At 28.9% G+C, this 21,840-nt stretch overlaps 3 protein-coding genes and 1 long non-coding RNA gene across 7 annotated transcripts; 1 reads left to right on the top strand and 3 right to left on the bottom strand.

The window, feature by feature from the left end:
• Positions 1-1,157: 1,157 nt before the first annotated feature.
• On the bottom strand, positions 1,158-6,122 carry LOC132729258 (uncharacterized). The gene is made up of 3 exons (XR_009625591.1): positions 5,377-6,122; positions 1,807-5,156; positions 1,158-1,586 (listed from the first exon to the last, which is right to left on the bottom strand). It is a non-coding gene; the product is annotated as an uncharacterized LOC132729258 (long non-coding RNA).
• Positions 6,123-6,701: 579 nt separating this feature from the next.
• Positions 6,702-17,016, top strand: LOC132729260 (uncharacterized). Of its 3 annotated transcripts, none has more exons than XM_060714982.1 (3): positions 6,702-6,830; positions 15,145-15,319; positions 15,638-17,016. In XM_060714982.1, exons 2-3 carry the CDS (start codon positions 15,145-15,147, stop codon positions 15,811-15,813), a joined length of 351 nt encoding a protein of 116 aa, XP_060570965.1. In that variant the 5' UTR covers positions 6,702-6,830; the 3' UTR covers positions 15,814-17,016. The 3 variants fall into 3 exon arrangements, with proteins under 3 accessions (XP_060570965.1, XP_060570966.1, XP_060570964.1); XM_060714983.1 differs by lacking the exon at positions 6,702-6,830 and adding an exon at positions 11,196-11,371; XM_060714981.1 differs by lacking the exon at positions 6,702-6,830 and adding an exon at positions 14,305-14,463.
• On the bottom strand, positions 10,731-13,665 carry LOC132729259 (uncharacterized). 2 transcript variants are annotated; one of them, XM_060714980.1, is made up of 3 exons: positions 13,065-13,665; positions 11,625-12,661; positions 10,731-10,860 (listed from the first exon to the last, which is right to left on the bottom strand). In XM_060714980.1, exons 2-3 carry the CDS (start codon positions 12,001-12,003, stop codon positions 10,838-10,840), a joined length of 402 nt encoding a protein of 133 aa, XP_060570963.1. In that variant the 5' UTR covers positions 12,004-12,661; positions 13,065-13,665; the 3' UTR covers positions 10,731-10,837. The 2 variants fall into 2 exon arrangements, with proteins under 2 accessions (XP_060570963.1, XP_060570962.1); XM_060714979.1 differs by lacking the exon at positions 10,731-10,860 and having other exon boundaries at positions 12,322-12,661; positions 13,065-13,635.
• A 2,414-nt stretch (positions 17,017-19,430) lies between the features above and the next one.
• LOC132729261 (uncharacterized) lies at positions 19,431-21,667 on the bottom strand. Its single transcript, XM_060714984.1, has 2 exons — positions 21,081-21,667; positions 19,431-20,836 (listed from the first exon to the last, which is right to left on the bottom strand). Exons 1-2 carry the CDS (start codon positions 21,484-21,486, stop codon positions 20,814-20,816), a joined length of 429 nt encoding a protein of 142 aa, XP_060570967.1. The 5' UTR covers positions 21,487-21,667; the 3' UTR covers positions 19,431-20,813.
• Between the last annotated feature and the right edge of the window lie 173 nt (positions 21,668-21,840).

Genomic DNA, 21,840 nt, shown 5'->3' on the forward strand with positions numbered 1-21,840 from the left:
CTGAAAATCGTAGAATAGTTTTACTTTATGACACTTTGCCCAATAAAATTAAGTATTTTTTAAAACGGATACAGGGAAAGGTCTGGCAATTTGCGCAATTGTTTTGGCCAAACATACAGCAAATAATGTCGAAAAACGTAGATGAGTCCCGTAAGAGCGGCTTAAAATTATTGCTTAATCACACTTAAAATAGCAGCATAATTGTTAGTCAGGAAGATGTCATTGTATGCACATGCAATAGTTATCTGTGTTTAATAACAGAGACATTCTATGGTACAGAACCTTAAAAAATCGACCATAAGATTGAATCTTTCAAACTTTTATTTTATTTGTAAAAGAAAACAAACAGCCTTTGTTTATATTAAAATCACACAGATATTATTAGAGGTTACCAAAATTGTGGATGTAAGAAGTCATTATACTTCTTGTCATTTGAAAATCCTTATCACAACACAAAATATTATTGTTCTCACCATATTTTCATGATCAATCTGACATTTTTATTCAGAACATTAGCCTTGAGAAACCCGATAATTTGTTTTTTGTTTAACTTTTTTCTAATCAGACGGCAGCTAGATGACACCTGTAATGAAACCGACATTTTCTTAATTTACAAATTATGATAAACATTTTCCAAACTTTCATTTAAATCATGTAACAGTAGGAGGAATGGATGATCAGTAGTGCGTGTCATATTTGAACAAAAATTCTTCTACTTTATATCCATACATACTTTTCAACATGTTGTCTGGTTAAACGTTGTCTGGTTAAACAGAAAGTACAGATAAAGAAACAACAAATTTATTGGACAAATATATTTATTCGTAAAATTGTTTATATTTATTTGAATAATAATAAATTTACTTTATTCAGTGATTTTACTATAGTAAATTCATATAACTCCTAAATAAGTCACTTGACCATGCGTTTCGAAATCACATGTCATCATGGAAAACGCGAAAAATATTGTAACAGTAAAAGTTTGTTTGCAAGTTCTTAATGAAACATCGGAGTGAAAATTACACAAACGTAATTAACTTTGATGTCTATTTTTTCTTGTATAACAGAGAAAAAATTTACCTTTTTATACATGAAATGGATTTACATTTTTCAAAAAGAAACCACGCATTTACAATAAAGACTCACATAACTCAATATTCTTGTAAAAATATAATCAAATTTACATCAAATGTAAAAACATGCAACAAAAACTACAGTAAAAAGTGCACTCAGGAAATGAAGATATTGTGTTAACACTTTGCAATTAAAATCCGGCATGTTTCTTGCCAAAATGATTAAATGATGTCCGTAGTTTAAAGGAAAAAAAATGCGACAGCCAATCAAAAAAAAGTTCAAAATAAACATACAACACTGAATTAAATATATTGAAAATATTATAATAATATAACAGTCTCAGTTCTTAGGTGGCTCTCTTAAGCACGTTTTCTTTAAGCTGCTTTGTTCGATTAGTTGGTTGATCCATTGCCGCTTCATCCGGTGGAAATTTTATTAGTTGTGTAGTGGTAAAATTGTATTTGAAATGATGTCAGTCTCCGTTCTCTGTTATTGTGTTCATTTTCATAATTCTAAAATGAAAAATATCACATAAGATTTCACGTGTATTTAATACATTAAGTTCAATTTGTCGTTATCTAAATAATTTGACCGACCGGCTTCCCTTTTCATAATAAATGAATGTTAAGAAAACAAACCTGTGCATTTGTGCTGTAGTATTCATTACATTTCTATGTAACAAAATAAATGTATTTCAAGAAATGCCTAATTGGACACCAAAATTATACTGACCTTATAAGGTGCTATCGTTGAGCAACAGGATATATCTTATTTGGACAAACACAGTATCTGTCATGTTCGATTATTCCCTCTTCAGACTGCCAATATAGTTGTATCACTGGTATTCTTTTCGTTGTATAACAACAAGATTCAGAAACATGTACTTCTACACCATTACCAACCTCATTAAAGTATATATTTGATCGCTTTAACATCTTTTGTTTGTCTTTACGCTGACCACAATAACACACTCTTATTAAAATTTGAACTCGGAAATTTGTTCCATCAATAACCCAGTCTCGTAATCGTTTATATCCGCAACCCTTTCCTTCAATATGTTGTTCTGAGTTGTTCCCATTGGACCTCCGTACTACTTCACTGTTAGTTTCGTTCAAATCACCCATTACCCTATCTATTTATGGTTATGCTACACGAGACAAAGCATAAACTCACTGTGAGATTTAGACTTTGTGCTTTTATATAGGCACAGAACATGGAAATTTAAATCTAAATTTAGAATATGTGGTAACTATAATTTTTTAGAAATGTCTTAAAATAAAATGTCTTAAAATAAAACTGTATTCCGCAAAAAATTATATTGATTTGGCACAGTTGGCGGGTTATTATACTCAGCCGCCTTCCAATACATCTTAAACATTTTATAATCATTAAGTGTCAGAAGTTTTAGCCTGGTATTACCTGAATGTTCTAATTGCTTTTTCGACAACACAGTTTTATTGTATTCGGTTAATAGACTTATATTCATCTATAAACTACCTCCCAATATTGCATTTAATAATATGATTCAATAAAAATTCTTACGAATATGATATTCGTCAACATCAAAATGCAGGTTATTTTTTTATATGACATGATGGCATAAACCAAAGTCATTGCGTGGTTTTATTTAACTTAAGATAGAGTTGTGACTCTATTCGATTGAAATAAATATTGAATTTTAATAAAATCAACAAGAAATTGATAATATACGTAAAATTAAGTGAAATTAATATTGTTTTATTTTTTTTTAATTTTTCATTCGGTGTTTTTTATTTTCACGTGAATGTATATTTTGCTTCGTAATATTTTCTATGATGAATATTTTAAACCACTTTTTACTTTCGAGCATTGACACTGCTTTTTATATTATTTAAAACGAAAGGTTAATAAATACGACGACCTTTACTTATATTTATGCAAGATATTTCATATTTAGCAAGCAGTCTTAAAATCGGCATGTAAAAATAGAAACATAGAAGCTTATTCAGCAAGTATTAAAAAATGTGTTGCTTGTAAAATTTCATGGCTAGTTTTATCAAGTTTGTTTGTAAATCAAGCAAAACAAAACATATAAAACATTTAATGATAAATAGTTTTGAAACATTGATTATTTGCCATAAGGAGACCGGCTGATCGGAATAAAGCAGCTGTTGACAAACGTCCAGAAATAAATATTTATGGAATTATTGGTTTACCATTGTTTAAAATGTAGACCTTTATAATACCAGAATAATGCAGTACATAATTTATAAATTACAAAATTGTTTCCAAATCATGAAAACATTTTTCTTTGTTTATTAAAATGATTCTAAAAACATGTTTTTTGGTATTTGATGGTATTTGATTAAGAAAAGTAGACTGCATTAGTTGTGTCCGTTATGTCATTTAATATGACATGTATTTAGACTATAGAGAATATATTCGATTATTTCTTAATGAAATATGAGAGAACAAAATTATATATATATGAAAACACTTAACAAAGAATCATGAAGAAAAATGAAGAAGTTAATAATGTTTAAAATTTAATGTTTCGATCAATCAATTAAAACGTTTTATAGAAAGATGATACATTTCATAAATATTTTCGAAGCACTTGTAGTTTGTTTTAAAAATATATTTCATTTATTCTCACCATTATACACAAATAAGTTTACTCATCAGCAAAGTCCTCTTTGAATAATTTTGAAGAAAGTCACAATTTAAAATACCTGTCATTTAATAGTACATTTACAAACACATTCAGCAGATTTCTTTTCCAAATTGTAATTTAGTTAAAAAACTATGACCTTTAGGTTACAGCATACTGAAAACATCAAGTAATTGTTGTTTTGGTCTAAGTTTTTCTATCATGAAGTCAATTGATTGCTGGAACTACAAACACTGCATATTGATGAACGTAAAATTCGTTTCGCTCTGAAATGATGAACGCTTCTATAGAACACATCTTTACATTTGACTTAATCTTTTAGTTATCTTTTATTAACAGCATTTGGTTTTGGACATTTACATACAACTTTTATTTTCCCACCATTGTTAACAAGTCTACATTTTGTTGAAACATGTAATTTCTGTCCGTAAATATGTGAAGGAAACAACCAGTGAATCCAAAGAAATCCACCACAATAACATATCAAAACGAGCTTTCTGTTTTCAAGTTTTCCGTAACACCACGATTCCCAATGTTCGTGATTAGTTTTAAATATTTTCTTATCCGCAGCAAGATTGATATCAGACATAATTTATCTTGGTTGTTATTAACGTGCTTTCAGTCCTTTAATGCCTACATTAGAGTAAATATTCTAAGGACGGAATAAAAAACTTAAAGGACTTTACCGCAAATGTTTTAACGAATGGCAAGCCGTTAACTGTTACATCCCTGTCCAATCATTGCTTCTTTTTCAAATTCTGGGTGGAGTCATTTTAGACGCCTTGACATTCTACTCCACTACCTATAAACGCTTTTTCTGCTTGAGATTTTTTAAATACTTCTTGAAATTGATATAAAGCCTCGTTTTTAAAGTACAAGTAAACATCTTTTATGTGCAGGAATAAATGATATGATATGTTTATAAATCACATCCTATGGGTACATAAATAACGGCGGTTTTCATTGCTACGAAAGGACCAAATTAACTTGACCAGAAATAGGGAATGAAGCTTTCTAAACATCTTTTGTGCATGTTCTTATCTTAATTGGACATGTACAGTAAGGATATCTTAGATTCTTACCCGAAAGGCATTTTCTATCCAAAGATGAGCATGGTATATCTTTAACACACTAATAATACCCTATGATATTGGGCTAATACAAATCATAAAGAAACTCAACATATTTAAATCATTTTGTTTTATTTCGTATTATATAGAAAAAATAAAACACTTGCATAATAAACAATGCAAAACTTTAATGTAAAAATGTTTAACATTTTGACAAACGTCCTTTTTTAATCACTTTTTTATGTTTGTATTTGTCTTGACATCAACAAGTTATAAACGATCTGTATCCAAATTTGTTCACTTAAATGATTTATGTCTGTATAATGTTTTCTGTCTCCAAAACGGTTATCTGTTTTTTCCGTCTGAAAAATGAAAACAAATCCCGTTAATTTCAAACTTATATCACACTGTATAAAACGATCTTGCTATAGTATTTACAAAATAAACATATATAATTAAAATAAAATAGAAAAAGTTACAAGAAAACAAAATTTAAAGCACATATGCAAAGTCAATAACAGAAATGTTATAGATTACGTCTCCTCGAAAAATTAAGTTAGAAAAAAAAATTGTTTATCGTACATTCTCCTGTCGATTAAAGTCCAATATGTTTAGGACAATAACATATTTTGTTCAATTTCATTCTTCCATCAGGTAAATGTGCACGTTCATATCGACACCTGTTGTCGAAATGTATTTCAACACCATCATCAAAGTCTTCAATGTTAATGAGTATATTCCTGAGAATGTACTTTTTATCGTTTTGTTGTCCACAAGAACAGACTCGGACTAGCATTATCATTGTATGATTTGTCCCAATAATCTGAATGTTTCCAATTTTTTCATAATGACACTCTTCTCTATAGTGAATTTCATGAGCAGCTTGTTTAGCAATTCTAAACTTTGAGCTCCATTCAGAAACAACATTTGTGTCTGCCTGCTGCGACATATCTTTTTTTCTTAAAAATTGTTTTCTTGTTTAAAATATAATATTTTGCCCAAGTCAAAATGTCTCTTCTGGTATGATGCGATACTGTCTTTCGTAAAGCATATGTGTTTGGCCCCTTTTATTTAAGCATTATTCGGAAAATTATTGTATCTAAATATAGAGAGGTTCATCATACCTTGTCTAGGTAACTAATGGAAAGCCAAAATATTACGTATTGCTATTAATAGAGTGGTCTTGCCGAGAATTGAATTCAAAGTTCATGGGTTTCCAACACTGGCTTTAAGTCAGGGCTTAAGAATTTCATACGTAAAAACAAATTACAAAACAGTTCATTCTTTAGACACATATACAATGAGTTAAAAATAAAGATTAGTAATATGCTTACCTGCTCGCCTTCGATTGACACAAATCCTTGTATATTTCAATGCGTTTGGCACAGACAATTTTCCGTAAGAACAAATTTGTTGCCAGGATGTTCTGTTCGCCTATAATCACAATTTTCATTAAAATGCACACTATGGCCGTCACTTTCAGTAACGGATTGATCAGAACTATCAAATGACTTGTAAATTCCACATTCACATCGACGGCAAAGACGAAAACATGTTTTGCCATTTAGTGTGACTGTTATTTTTTCATAACAACAATTTTCGTTTGTATGCCTTTCTGCTTCGGCCATGATTCAAACTGTTAAGCAGTTTATGAAGTGAAGAGTTTAAACACGTGAATCGCTTACATACATCTTGATTTTAATCTCGAGGTTCATGTAAAGAAATATTGTTAAACCATGAAACGTAAATCAACAAGAAATACTTGATATCATAATTGCGATTTTTAAACATTATCAATCGTTAAATATATTTGATTTGGAAAGAAAATATTTTTTTCTTTTAATAAAACAATGTCTTTTAGTTTGGAAAACATTCAAATACATGTTTAAATACATATATATATATACTAATGATTATCTGTTTCAGGATATTGTGTCACCGTCACGAGACGATCCCGTGATAGAGCAAACTAGGCTTCTTGGCAAGCGTCCATAAACAAGTGTAGATAACAGTATTGATTAATCGCTAACTTAAAGGTAAACACTGGAAATACAATATTTTATTACCTATCACAGATTAAAATTTCTGAAATAATAAATGTAAGCAATAAAATATATGTCCTCTTTGAGAATTGTCCTTCTAGATTGTGGTGTTGTAATAAAATGATTTCATTTAACAGCATACAATTATTATAATTATTATTATTACTTTTAATTTTATTGGACCATCTTGCACATTTTGTTTGGTAAAATACATTGTCTCAATTGTTTTGTGTATTTAATCATGAGTGAACTTGCGGTCTCATTTACTACTTAAGATAACAAAGAAAATTATATATGTAAAATATAACTTTAACACAATTACAGTGAGTCAAATTAGTCAAATTGTGCATTATTTTAATTCTTCTTTCCCCCACCCCTTATGTTCTGGGGTTTTGGATTAGAACAAGAACATACAAGGATAAATACATTTCTCTGACGACGCAAATGGCAGGTTGTTGACACATGTGTCATATGGCCTTTGATATTTATTTCATTTTCTTCACAGAAGCATTTAATTCCTAACTTATTCCCATCTCTATATCTGATGCAGCTTGGTGAATGCTTTGTACTTTTAAATCTTTTTCTTTCTTCATTTATGTCAGTCATTTTTATGGCCTGAAAGAATATATTTTACATGCAGCATTACTGATTCAGAAATGAATGTCTAAAGTAATTCAAAATACAATTAGTTTCATAAATAAAACTAAAGCTGCCATTGGTTCAGTGCAAAACATATCGACGATATATTGATATAGGACAAGTATCGATGTTACACCGATATATCGATTGTTACTTTTAACTCTATTTCATACTTAATTGATTCCAGTGAAATAGAGATTTTTTGCCTAGTTTATTAATGCCTGTTGCATAAACCTCTATCATTTATTGTCAACACACTGTTATAAAATATATCCATTTACGTAACGTGAACATATTTCAAAACATGTTTGGGTGAATTTTCATAATTTCTAGACATAACATTTTCTTTCAAATTTATATCAATAAATGATCTACCGACAACATGATCGATCGATATTATTTCTGTTAGTTATGGCTCTAACAAATCATGTTACAAAAATATTCAGTTCAAGTTTTTTAGTTTCATTAAAATAAACGACACCAATGATATATTAAATGAATGAAAATCTATGAATGAAAAGTATTCGACACATAGTTTTGTTTATTTATGTATTAAAATTATAGAATTCAGAATTGAAATGCATACATCTGATATGAAGACATGAGTGATGTAAAAAGAAAATCAAAATAATTCAATGTTTTACTTTTTTGATATTAAAACTTACTTTTGTATTCCGATATTGGGCTGTTCCGAATAAGGACTGTTCACTGATTATATAGTATGCTATCAGTATTATCGTAGATAACAATTACCCCCCCCCCCCTTTATTTGTCGTTTTTTCGTCTTGCCAATTAGGTGTTTGTTAAATTGAAGTTTTTTATTTAATGTATAAAGAATTACTATATATAGTAATATTGCAATGATATTAACAAGCCATCAGAATGTTTGAACACTACACAAAAAAGCAGCAAGAATGGAAGTTGTTTTATAAATAACAACAACAACAACGGAATGTCTATACCTTTTTCATGAAATATGTGCTAATATGAATACAGACTGAAACATAGTGCATAAATGATTCGTTATACATTGTTTGTCAGATGATATCATATACCATATCTTGAAACATATCATCATGTTTCATTTAGCAGAGTGGAAAAGAATTGTTATTTGAATGGCAAAAAGTACGACATTCATACACATAACAAACATTGGGGGGATTTGAAATTAAATTAATAAAAATGTCAAGTGTACTCAGTTACAGCGTTGTAATCAAAACCACAAATCAAATATCACATATATTCCCTAGTTCAATGATGTGGTTTAATAACATAAATGTAGCATACATATCTTGTTTCTGTTTATTGTGTAAGTAACATACTTCCGATGTCAAAATCTTCGCGCCTGGGCATGTTGCCTCGGACAAAAGCATACTTTCACAAGTTTATATTTTTTCTTGTTGACATACTTGTGATAGAAATAACACCCGTTGTTAACATGAAGCTCAACACCGCCACCAAAACTGTCAAAATCTAGATAGTGTAGATTCTCAATAATGTCTGTTCTATCTTCGTGTTTGAAACAGTTACATGCGCGAATCATAACATGTGCTTCTATTCCTGCCCGTTGTAACCATATCCCCCGCCTTCTTAAATACCGACATGTTTCCGATGTGTAATAATGAAATTCATGTGTAATCGTTTGAGCTAACCTTAGTTTACTTCGTACATATCTGTTTAAATCCGCCATTCTTATTTTCTTTGTTAATTCTTTGCTTCCAATCAGTGAAAGAGTCTAAATATACTAACTGTGGTTATACTTTAGCTTAAAATATATTTCATTTGCAAGTCAATATAATGCGCATGTATGTTATAACCGTGAATATCACGTGGTATTTTCTAATATATCAACTTAAGATCTTTAAAGAAAAATATATGACAATTTTCTTATCAGTATAATGTCGTGGGTGTGCTTCGTTTATACATTTTTCAGATACACCATTCTTTACTTCTAGGAAGTACATGAATATAGTGTTTAAAAAACAGCTAGGAATACTTTACGTCATCAAACTTCAGAATTAACGCAGACATTTTTATTTACAATCATTCTTCAATTGTGATAGAATAAAAACTTACCAATATATCATATTTCAAGAAAACTTTTACCAATTTTCAATTTGCCTTTCATTAATTCCAAAATAGCAAAGCTTGAATAATTTAAATACGGTACAAAGTTGAAAGGATTTGAAATATTCCTTGTAAATGATGATAATTAAAATTAAATTTTTATACAGAAGGGATTTATTTTATATTTCGTGTGGTTTTGTTTTACAAACTATAGGACAATGCCCCATGTCATGTTATCTGTTAAACAAATAGTAGTTATTTTAAATATCGAATATAACTGATGTATTTATCAAATCCAATGTTCTGGCAAATTTATTGACCGATGACCTAAGTATTTCAATGGTTTGATAAAATAAATACAAGTGATAAGTAAATTTCTGTAAATGTTGAAACATTAATAGTGCTTAGATGCCAATTAATATGACACTTTTGTGAATTTAGTAAATTATAATATGGTATTTATGAAAATTTAAAATATTGTACTATATTTTTCCTGTATCGATATCTGATCAAAGATTTATCATTTTATACTGTTTGTAACATGTTAACGTTTTCAGTTAAGGAATAAATAGTACACTATAACGGGAAGACATACCGGTATTCTGTGGATCTTCATTAATAAATTGATCTCATTTCAAAAATCTTTTATTGATACCAACAGGGGTAATAATCAGACATTATCAATAGCTATCTTAATTAAATCTGATATTTCGTTAAAACTGCGTGGCACAAAAAACATGTTTGAAGGTCAAGTTGTGATGTATATGTCTGTATAACGCTTTAATGTCTTTGTACAACGAAATTACGCAACTAAACAACAACGTAGATAAATCTGCTTTTATAATATTAAAAAAGCCTGCACAGACATTTTACCGATTGCAACGTGTTTATGTCTTTTATTGAAGGTAACGCAATGTTACAAAAAATATTTATCATATTTCTGTAAATTATTTACCTTTCTTTTTTACAATTCATACTTGTCAAATTTTTTTTTTAACAGCATCAGTAAAATATGTTTAAAACAGGACAATAAACATTTTCAACTCATCAACATTTTTTATTCATAATCATCTTTAAACCACAATATATTTTATGATATTAAAATACTATAAGACAATGAAATGTTGTAAGACAATGAAAAATTATAAGACAATTGTTACAAATAACATTTTTTTTGTGATATATGTAGATAACAATTGCTACTGCTAAGAAGTAATACAATTTTTTATCTTCTATCTTTATTCATCTGCTTTCTTGTCCAGGTAGTAGAACTGTCCTTGTTTTGTAGCAACAAATCAATTCCAGCTTGGCGGAACCCCTGAAATATAAAACAATTTGAATTGATCATCTCATGAGAAATTGTTTTAGCTTTTTAACATAGATAAACATATAAGTAATGATATTTCATTGATCATCAGAACAGTACCAAACCGCGTTGTCATTAAGTGAGGAAACAAACAACAAATCAACAATCAAAATGATAATAAAAAACAAAGAAACAAACAATCAAAAATCAAACAAATTATTATACGTGTTTCTATTTTATTTATGAATTTGCATAAATTAGAATGGAAACCGTAGGGAAATGTTTAATCAAATTTGCATAATGACAATACGTTTGATATTACATTTGTCATTACACGAAACAGTGAAATGTTTATTGAGTTAGTGAAACGTTTAGTTTATATGCAAGATGACCTAATTACAGTTTGCTTCAGGCAATTAGATTAAATCAAAGTTTAGAGTTAAAACAGAAGTTACATTTCAGTCATGCTGGCTTTGTAGATTGTTAGTTTATGTGTAAAGGAATTTAAACATTTCTATCTAAGGTATTTGTTTTACAATTTATTTCATATTTATTTATCAATCATTATGTTTTAATGTAGCGGTATCTAACTACAATCGTTAAACTTGATTATTTAGAATTTATTTAATATATTTATTATTTTTCGACATAACGTGTTGGTTTTATTTTCGTAGATTTGTTTAATGTATTGAACTGAAATCAGTAACCTTTCATTTCATTGTATACGGTTGTTACTACGTTACAGGCCTTTAATTGGAAATTGGAAATCAACTTACTGTTCATTTGGCTCGTACTTTGGCTGGTCTGTGGACTAATACAGCCACAGAAACGATGTAGAATGTAGAATTTCCTCCCATTAGTTTGTTTCCTTTGTCTCTTCCATTTACAACATGTCGAAAAATGAAACTCCCTTCCGTTAATATTAGTGAAATCATCACTTTCTTCTAAATATCTCATATCGTAAAAGTTTCCGCATTTACATATTCTGATATGCCTGACGACCTCTTTTCCATTAACTATACCAGAAGATCGCTTATATTTACAATGTTTGTCTGAATGTTGTTCCTTCTGACCAGTTGGTTGTGCTCCAACACCATCAACATAGTCCAGGTCTTCATCAGATTCACTTGAAATATTACCTCTTGGTTGATTCATTATTACTGATAAAAATCGTTGAAAATTACGAATCAATTAGAAAACACGGCTGTTGATCCTTTTTATAGGCCGAACTTCTTTGAACTGTAGGGGTTTTTCTATTTGTTACTATTTTTAGCAATCTCTCACGCTCACTGGGATTACAGAGATATGTTGCTTATACACAATTGTTTTTCAAAAAGCCGTAGCGTGAGCCTCGTTTTGAATCGTATCTATATCATAGTAATCGACAGCTTATTTTGCATTTTTTCTCTTTCGTAAGATAAAGGATGGGTCTCAAATTTGCTGAATTGTTGGAAAAAAACAACAACAAGGAAACACGTTGAATATTATTTTCTTATATATTTTATTTGTTAACACATTTAAGAAATTTACAGCGAATTTTGGAAACAAAACACTTCAGACGTTTTGGTATATTAACAACACACACTCAAGTTAAAAACTTTTAGTATTGATTATTAGGTTACACTTTATCACAGGAAGCAAGTCAATTATTATAAAGCTGAATACAACTTTCATTTATAACTATAATACACACTTTATAAGTTCAATGAATCACGAGCAACAATGATAGTTCTGTAAATGTATTCAGGTGGAAATGTTTGTAGATGTTGATTTTAACATACTATTTTATAACGTCAGTTTGAAGGTGTAACCACTGAAAAGAAGAAAAATATATCGTTACATTGTAATGACAAGCGCCTGTGTTAATACAACTTTATTTCATTATACTCTTATCTTATATTTTCCTCTCAATACAAAATGCGAATGAACTAAGCTAGAACAAAAGAAGCATTATTACTAAATAGATTTAGTATTGCAGACTACATCACCTACATTCATGCCATTATTGATTAATCTCTTGTAGACAATTTAGCTGGACGTCCATATTGATTTCCTATTGCACAGCTCGTTTTTATAGATATGAATGATATTATTGCATTCTTAAAGTCATGGCATGAACTTGTTTTGATATTTTACTGGAATACAAAAAACTGTAAGTTTTTGTTATATCTGATTGATTTTGTTTACATTGACTGTTTAATTTGCAGTATACTTACTGTTCATTGCATGCGATGCATCGCTTTTTGTTTGAGTATTACATCCACTGCAGTACTGTTTAAGAATGTACACAGTTTTGCCGCATTGTTGTGATGAAAATCTGTGCCATTTGCATGCTTGATCAAAATGGATGTCCTTCCCGTCCATGGCTATAAAATCCATTTTTTCTTGCGCCAGGTAACTTTTGTCAACGTAATCACTGGAACAATTGCAAAATCTTACATGAATTATTACTTCTATACCCTCTTCGGTTGTGTCAACGTACCTGTCATATTTGCAGGATTCCAATGTATGTGTTTCTGTAATGCCTGTTGGAGAGGCGTTACTATTTCCAGAAGCACCTGGGTTCTCTTCGTCTGAACTTGAATTGCTGATTACAATGTTTGACATTTTTGCTCTGTACAATAGCTCGTCATAGTATGAAAGAAATGATCGCATAAGGAGTAATGGCGTATGGAATTAACATAATTGTTCAAAAGAAATGCTTGTTTTCATTGGTTAGGTTTTCAATAAACAACGCCTTCACCTTCATGACAAGGTCGCAATGACGTCATGTATTTATAGCAAGTAAGCAAAAGTACAATTAAGTTCGTGAATGAGTGAGAAGTGCTATCATTGCATGATTCTGTTGCAAAATTAGAAAAAAACAACATTAGAGGGTTCTTTGTTTATTTCTTCACACAATTTGCGATGTAAGATTTCGAAACCTTATACAATGCATGGGGATTCCATTGCTTTCGAACAATAACACGAATTTTACATATTTGTATAGCTATTGTCATGTACTCAGTAACAAGAAATACTTATTACGATTGGGAAACCATTGAATTCTACCGTCTAAAAATCAATTTTGTCGACGATTCATTTTGACCATGTTACAATGTTCATGTATCTTGGTTTTCTCTTTATACACAAGTATTTCATAACAATTTCACATTTTCAGAAAATACTATTCCAGTGACGATAAGGGTATAAATAGACGTTACTTCACCTAGCATTAGTAATTTGTGTATCGATATTACTCATACTTCATCAGCAGATTTCGTAAAAATAGAACGTTATAATTGTGCAAACACACAAGGTCATTCACCGACATCAGACATTTGCTACTTGTTTAAAGCGTTGCAAGAAAATAGGCCATTGGAAATAACCAAAATCTTTCCAACGTAAAGTTTAATCATTGCCATAAATACTTAAACCTTGAACGACATTCCAGACTTGCCACGTGTTCATTCATGTCTTTATAGCAACATGTGCATTGTATTCACATGGTTTTCCAAATTACGACATTGCGCAAGTGGAAATTTTATCTAAATTTCCAGAGCAAATTGTTTATGTGTTGTTGATATATTGATTTGATTATAGAAAAAGTGTTGTTTGATTGGATAGTTGCTTTAGGTAGGTCAAGACTTGAAAATCTATTTAAAGGTTTTGAGGTTTTTGTTGACTATCGATTTACCTACTTGAATTTTAATACTACTAGTACATTAGTTTCAACATGTTTTGCTGGATCACGAGTGTCGAAATTCCTAGATTAAGTTTATCTCTTTATCATAAGTTTTTCAATAGTTGTTCATTCGGGTGAAAACTTGTCTGCTTTGTTATAGCTTTGCGTGAGGCATGTCTTAGTATAGAATTTTTCACGGGTAAACTTTAAATTATTTTTTTACTTTGCATGTCATGCAACAAGAATTTACATGAATAATTCAACTGATAAAATATCTGTCTTTATAAATAGATTGTATTATTGACACCATTTAGGTTAGTCGGCCGCATGATGAAATACGGTGAAAAGCTCTTGGCATTTAGCCAAACACGTAACGAAAACAAAACTGAAAAAAACAATTGAACTTAAACAGTTTTAAGAACATTAAAAACATAAAATCGTCCCGAAAAATAAAATAATTAACTATAAAACGACATTTTCACTTTGATTATTTATAAAATTAAAAATGTATTTATTCCAAAATCAAGCACAACCTATCAAAGTTCTTAAACAGTCAAGCAATTTTTACTTCAGCGTATTATTAAAATTGTTAGTTAAATTATATGTTGAACTTAGTTTGCATCTGTTTTCAGATGACTGTCAAAGACACTGCCTGTTCAGACCCCTCGAATCAATCAATGGCGAAACGACAGAAAGTCGCAGCAGATGAGGACAAACAGATATCAGATGAAATGATTGGTGCAATATCTGTTGCCATGGATTCAAAAGCAGACATGAACATAGTGGAGTTCAGTTACAATATCTCTGGTATATATCATATTGCGATCAAACATACTTTGATAATATATCTTTGAGATATACTTGCACATATTTACATGTATTTTAGAACTAAAAAGATGCGTATTTGTACACTTTGATGCATATTGTTTATTTATTTATTAAGTACAATTTAAAAATATTGTGCTTTTAAAATACACATTGATGTTTGAAGCATTTCACAGTTTCTGATATAGTAAGTGTTTTACATTAAATAGGAATTTTATAACAAGTAAATATCTTCAATGTAGATACATTCTGACTATTAAGTACATGAATAACGCCAATTCTCTCTTCATATCTTTGTAGACACAGAACTCGCGCCCGGTGATCCTATATCTGATTCTGAGCTTCCTCCTAGAATTAAAAAGGACAAAAAGAAAAAGAAAAAGCACAGCAAAGAAAAGTCAAAGGCGGTTACAGCAGACGACACCAATACTCAAGGCACAGACGAAAAGAAAGACACAGTGCAAATAAAAAACTAAAAATATATAAAACTATATTATATATAATGCTGAACTGAACTTTGATCTCAATCACCATTCATCATAAATACATTATTTTGTTTTGAATACATATTACACTTTATGCATTTGTAATACATAACGTCTTTATTTTGTTCTTTCTTGATTAAAGGGAAGTAACTTATTTGTAAAAAGATATTGCATTTACTTATGTTGATAATTTGGTGTTCTCATTTAGAAATGGCTTACTCTAACATGGAAAATTACAATTTTGTTAATATTTTCCATACAGGGAAGCTATTATCTAATGATAATACAGAGGTTATCGTCATTATGATTACATTAATGCTGACAATGTTAAATGATGAACATGTGTGTTTGTTATTTTTATATATTTTTGCTTAGACATTGTATCATGTGATAGAATGTGTCGTATATTTTTCATAATTAGTTTAATATTTTTCATAATGACCATTTTCATGCTTAATATATTCATGCTATATATCTTATTGTAACAAAAATGTTTCTAAAAACATGATTATTGCTAAATTAAGAAAATGTCTTAATATATTGCATATTTACTGATTAAGGGGAGGTAACACTTATACTTGACAATGTTGTTGCCTATAATTTAATATTTTCACAAACAAATACATAGGAATAGAAAAGAACTTTAAATTTTAAGTGAACAAATACATAGGAACAACTTAGAAAATAAATTCAAACTTTAAGTGAAGAATATGCAATTGAAATGAAAGATATATGTATTATCTGTTAGTGTAATACGTTGTATTAATAGTTTTTGCGTTATTGTTTTTCATTTAAATTATAATTTAATACAATTGTTGCCATTTTTTGTAAGAATTTTTTATAATGGGACAGTTTCAGATGTTTAATGAATTAAATGCTAATTTGCACATTTTTCTTTTTTCTAGAAAAAAAAATAAGAATAATGTTTTATAAAAATGTATGCCAGGAAAAGACACAATAATAACCAACAAAAACAAAAGACAACATCCCACACAAAACAACAACAACAACAAAATGTATATACAATAATCAAATTGTTATTTTTACCAAACAAGAATAGACTACGGTTTATATAACATACGTTTGTAAAATGATTTGTTTCTGTATCATTTTGAAAATTCCGTGTTGCATAAAATATTATTATTTCATTATATTATAAGTAAGTAATAATTAAATAATAAATAGTAAACAGTATGTTAAATGGAGTTTGTTATATGTAAACTAAAGAATATTAGTAATTACACGCTTTACATGGTAACAGACTGGTATTGATATCTATGAATCACGTATAACTCTAGACGGCGTATCGATATAGTTTGACTGCGATACTGTTTAGCTATTAGGGCCTGTATATTACATACCTTCCATCGAGTGTGACAGTTCTTGAAGAGTACGTTTCTTTTAAACAATTAAAATTACATTTGGTAGCAAAGAAACACATCTTCTTTGTGATGTGTTTTTAAATACTTTGATTGTGCGCATAAGTAATATAAACGAGTCCGAAAATAACACAAACTGCACGTTTTGTAGTGGAAATGAATTACTATTTTAAATTATTATTGTTATAATAAAGATAGAAATTAAGATAAGATTTTACACGCATTATAAAACTTATGTTGTATACGAAATTAGATTTGTAATATAACAAGACTCTAAATAGCGTGTTGACTTGTTAAAGGGAGACAATTCAGAAAAAAATCAAAATATGTAAATATTTACTTTAAGGTACATTCGGTTATTGACTTTTATTTGTAACGAACTCTTTATTGCTTTATTTAAACAAGTGTGTTAAATTCTTACATATGTTAAACATAACTGTATTATTAAACTTAATTGATTAAAGTTAATTTTGCTTACGGAAGTAAATGTTTAATAAAAGATAAAATATGCAACCCAAACTCAATGCCGATCTAATTGCTTTTGGTAGCTTTAAACAACAACAATACATGATCTAAATTTTTTAATAATGTTATGCATATAATTTTGTTTTATCTTTTAAATCTGATTTTATAATTAGTTAATAATTAAAATTAATTAAATATGATTTTATTACGAATAAGTGTCATGAAAACCAAATCGTTGAAATAACAACGTTGTTACTTTGAATTCAAATTCCTAACTTGTGTGAATAACGGCAACACTGTATAAACTAGATTCTAGTTTGGTATATTATTACCTATTTCTGACGCTTAAAGTTCATCAATTAAGATTTGTTCTCTAACAGGGTTTTAGATTTTGTTTACAATTGAAGGGAGACAATTACAACACATTATTCTTACAAGTGCATATGCAACGCTAGTTCAGTATAAAGGATGTTATTTGTTAAGTAAAACAATATCGTGATTTTAAACATATTTCGAAAAGAAAAAGTTATATGGTGAATATAATTTACTTAAATATGATGGAAATACTATCAAATATGATGGTAAATTAATAATAATCAAGTTTGTAACAGAACAAACAATATATCTTTATGGTATAACCCGGGTTTATGTTAAATTCTTTGTTATTGCAAATTAAAAAATCACATTTAAGCGCTATATGTATACTTCTCTTAATTTTTACTGTGTATTTTATTTTTCAATAAAGGAAAATGTTTTTCTTTTATTCTAATCAATATCAAAATGTATTAATAAACACGTTGTTATTTAATTAAAGAAATAAAGTGGATAGTTTAAATATGTTTATCCATCGTTTTAATCAAATAATTGATATGTTGGCAGTTATAATTGATAAATGAAGGTGTTTCTATTGAATATATATATAGGGAAAATGTGTACTATTTACCTTTAATGACATGCATTAATATTTATATACAAATCAACACGCTTATGGGTTTCATATTAAATCATATAGAAAACCCTAATTGTAATGTTGTTACCATAAAACAATGTCTGTTTAAGGGAAATCTGGATACTAAATGGAGGCAAAACTGTGTATAAATTATTAAATATGTTTATAAAACAAAATGTTTTACTGATAAAGTTTGATATTTTGTTAAATATAAAATTATTTTATGGCGTTTATATATATATTAATTACATGTTATATAACAGAAACTCTTTCACATTTTAAACCATTACAAAATAGTTTAAATAACTTTTCATGCTCCATTTTGAATCATTATTTATAAGCAACTATTATTAACTTATTGATATCATTTCTAGATTATGTATAGAAGTGATGTTACTACATGTATAAGTATGTTTTGTTTAATAAGATAAACATCATGAAGTTCAACGTATATTTGTTACTTATATCCATTTTCTTTAAACAACATTTGTCTTAGAAATTATAAATAATATGTGCTTGTTAAATTAAAAAACAAGAAATAAAACGTTTGATATGACGTGAGAACTTGTTTTTATATATTATATACATGAAATTAAGTTTATGATGAAGGGAATAAAGATGAAATAATATCTAACATGAAAAAGGAGCGAGATAAATGTATGGTTATTTCTTTACGGTTTTACTGAAGACTGAGAGACTTACTGTATACGACTGTTAATTTTTTCTCCCTTTAATTTTTTTTACACACAATAATATACCTTCATATTAAAACAAACAAAAATTCGGCAGTGATCGCTTAAGTTCGAACTTGAAGCAAAATCTTTTCACACCTATCCAGGGCTTCATTGAAGCATCAAATCGTTTCGATTCATAATTCCGGATTTTCAACATCTTATTTCATGGCAACTATGTGGCACAACTATTTGTATTACACTCTTCTACACTTTTTTTATTTAAAACAAAATTAATCAAATTTCGAAACCAAATAATACCATATGTGTTAATTAAGACGAAAATGGAAAGTTAAAACACGCACTGATCATATAAAAGGAAATAATAAAGACGGAACTCCACCATGGAAATGAATTGATATAAGTGTCATGCTTCTTTTTCAATCCATAAATATCATGATGTTAAATGATACATGTTTGAAAATTTGCTAAATTAATTATATTAAAAATTAGCGGAGATTGTTGTTAGAATTATTGCCGTAAATATATGGCTAATCAAATCAAATTTAAGGAAGTTAAAAAAGTCACATAAAAAGATCAGATTGATGCAGGGGAGGTAACAACATAATGATGCTCATTTATTTAAGCAATCTCGTATTTATAATTCAGGGCCATAAATTGTATGTAGCATTTGGTAACTAAGATACAGAAAATTAGAGATTATAAAATAAATAATAAATATGATTAGGTGATTTTCCGTAAATGAGTCGCTAGAATACTGAATATTATCCGATACCTGCGTAAAAATAAACCGTTATGTGAGTATCTCCTTTAAAGAATTTCACGGAAAAAGGGAGACAACCAAACTTTTGTTGGTGATACAATGGTTTTTCAGGATATTTTTAATGTTTATATTTGATATTATTTTATTAATCTAATAAAGTATTACTTATTATATAATATATCATAAGTATCATTGTGATATCAATAATTAAGGTTTGTACAATTACAAACCACCATATATAAAAGCAAAAATAAAATGACTTAATTTTTTTAATGGTTATACTTAAAGATATATATTCAATATCAGCATTATGTCAATATCGTCACTGTAGTTATCAATATAAACAAACCATGCCTTGTTTCGCTAAGTCGTGTGACAAAAAAATATATCGTGCATTATTTATGACGAGTTAACAAATTTTGATATCAACAGAAAAAAGTAACAAAATATCAACTAGTTCAACAATTGTTTTCATGTCGTTATACTATAGAATTGGTCCAAATTTTTATTTTAATTTTTCTCTTTAAAACAAATATGATTTCAAAATTTAATTTGCCTTTTATTAATCCCTCAGTAGCAGAGCTAGAATCGTCTGATTACTTCGCTATGATGTGTTTCTATTGACCATGCATTTGATTATGGTTAGCATGGAACATTGTTATTGTTTTTATATACAAACGGAATAGATAAATGTGTTTCCAGTGTGGCTATTTGAGGAATCTATAATAGTTGTATTCTTTCCTTCATTCTGTATTACTTTGGACTTCTGAAATGAAAAACATATAGACTGTCAAAAAAGTACTGAACAAATTTAGAAGCTTACATATTACTGTTTAGCTAATATCAATATTTGAAAATGAATGTTCTATTTTATTTTACTACGTAATTTGGAATGTGCTAAATATCACATCAAATGGAAGTCAATAGTGAGGAGAACATCTATTTGATTATTTCAATAAAGTGTTTTTTGTTTCAAATTATTGCAATCATATTTGCAAAAATATACAAACTATTAATTGATGCACTTGTTTGATGTGTGCATTGTTGCTCTTTCCTCTTACAATTACAACTAGCAGTAAGGATATATTTCGCCCCTCCTTTCATGGGACTTTGCACCCACTCACACGTCGAAGAGAAATGAATTTCTTTCCCGTCGCATTCTCCTAAGTCTAGCTCCTTTTCTTCTAATAATTCCGATCTATCTTCAAAAGCTTGCTTACATTTACAGACTCGTTTTAGCATGTAAACATCAACATCATAAACTATGTCATGTCGCAGTTCATATTTACATAGAGAGTTGAGATGTTCTTCTTTCTTAACATTTGAAGTGTCGTTGCTCTTTACATTTGACGCAGTTTCATCGTCGGAACCGGAGATGGAGCTATCACCGTCAGGTTTATTTACCGTAGCTGACATTTCCTTTTCAAATAAGTGTATTCAAGGCTTTATTCGTTACGTATCCAACGAATAATTCAAATTGTGTGTATTTCGCATTAAAATCCAATAAGACTGGCTGTACGATTCAGCATAATATCATATTATGCTTTGTTTGTTTGACCATAATGCAGTGCTACCAGTCACGTGATTTGCTTGACGTTTAACAGACGGAAAAACCGGATATTACGGGTACCTGTTCCTCAAATGACATGGGATTTGTTACAGTTAAGTGTTAAGCATTGATGAGATTATTTTAATGCTAAGCTGAATCAGCACATGTCATAAGGAGCATTGAATATTCTGTAAATATCTTCAAATAAAAAAATATTTAAA

Source organism: Ruditapes philippinarum, unplaced genomic scaffold (assembly GCF_026571515.1).
Source record: "Ruditapes philippinarum isolate M1 unplaced genomic scaffold, ASM2657151v2 ctg1192_1_1_1_1, whole genome shotgun sequence".
Classification (NCBI taxonomy): domain Eukaryota; kingdom Metazoa; phylum Mollusca; class Bivalvia; order Venerida; family Veneridae; genus Ruditapes; species Ruditapes philippinarum.

Coding starts and splice junctions, on each gene's coding strand:
- LOC132729259 (XM_060714979.1), bottom strand. CDS start 13,503: ATGCGATCATTTCTTTCATACTATGACGAGCTATTGTACAGAGCAAAA. Junction 12,662..13,064: donor TGCATCGCATGCAATGAACA/GTAAGTATACTG, acceptor TCTTCTTTTCAG/TGGTTACACCTTCAAACTGA.
- LOC132729260 (XM_060714982.1), top strand. CDS start 15,145: ATGACTGTCAAAGACACTGCCTGTTCAGACCCCTCGAATCAATCAATG. Junction 15,320..15,637: donor GTTCAGTTACAATATCTCTG/GTATATATCATA, acceptor ATATCTTTGTAG/ACACAGAACTCGCGCCCGGT.
- LOC132729261 (XM_060714984.1), bottom strand. CDS start 21,486: ATGTCAGCTACGGTAAATAAACCTGACGGTGATAGCTCCATCTCCGGT. Junction 20,837..21,080: donor AACAAGTGCATCAATTAATA/GTTTGTATATTT, acceptor TTTTCATTTCAG/AAGTCCAAAGTAATACAGAA.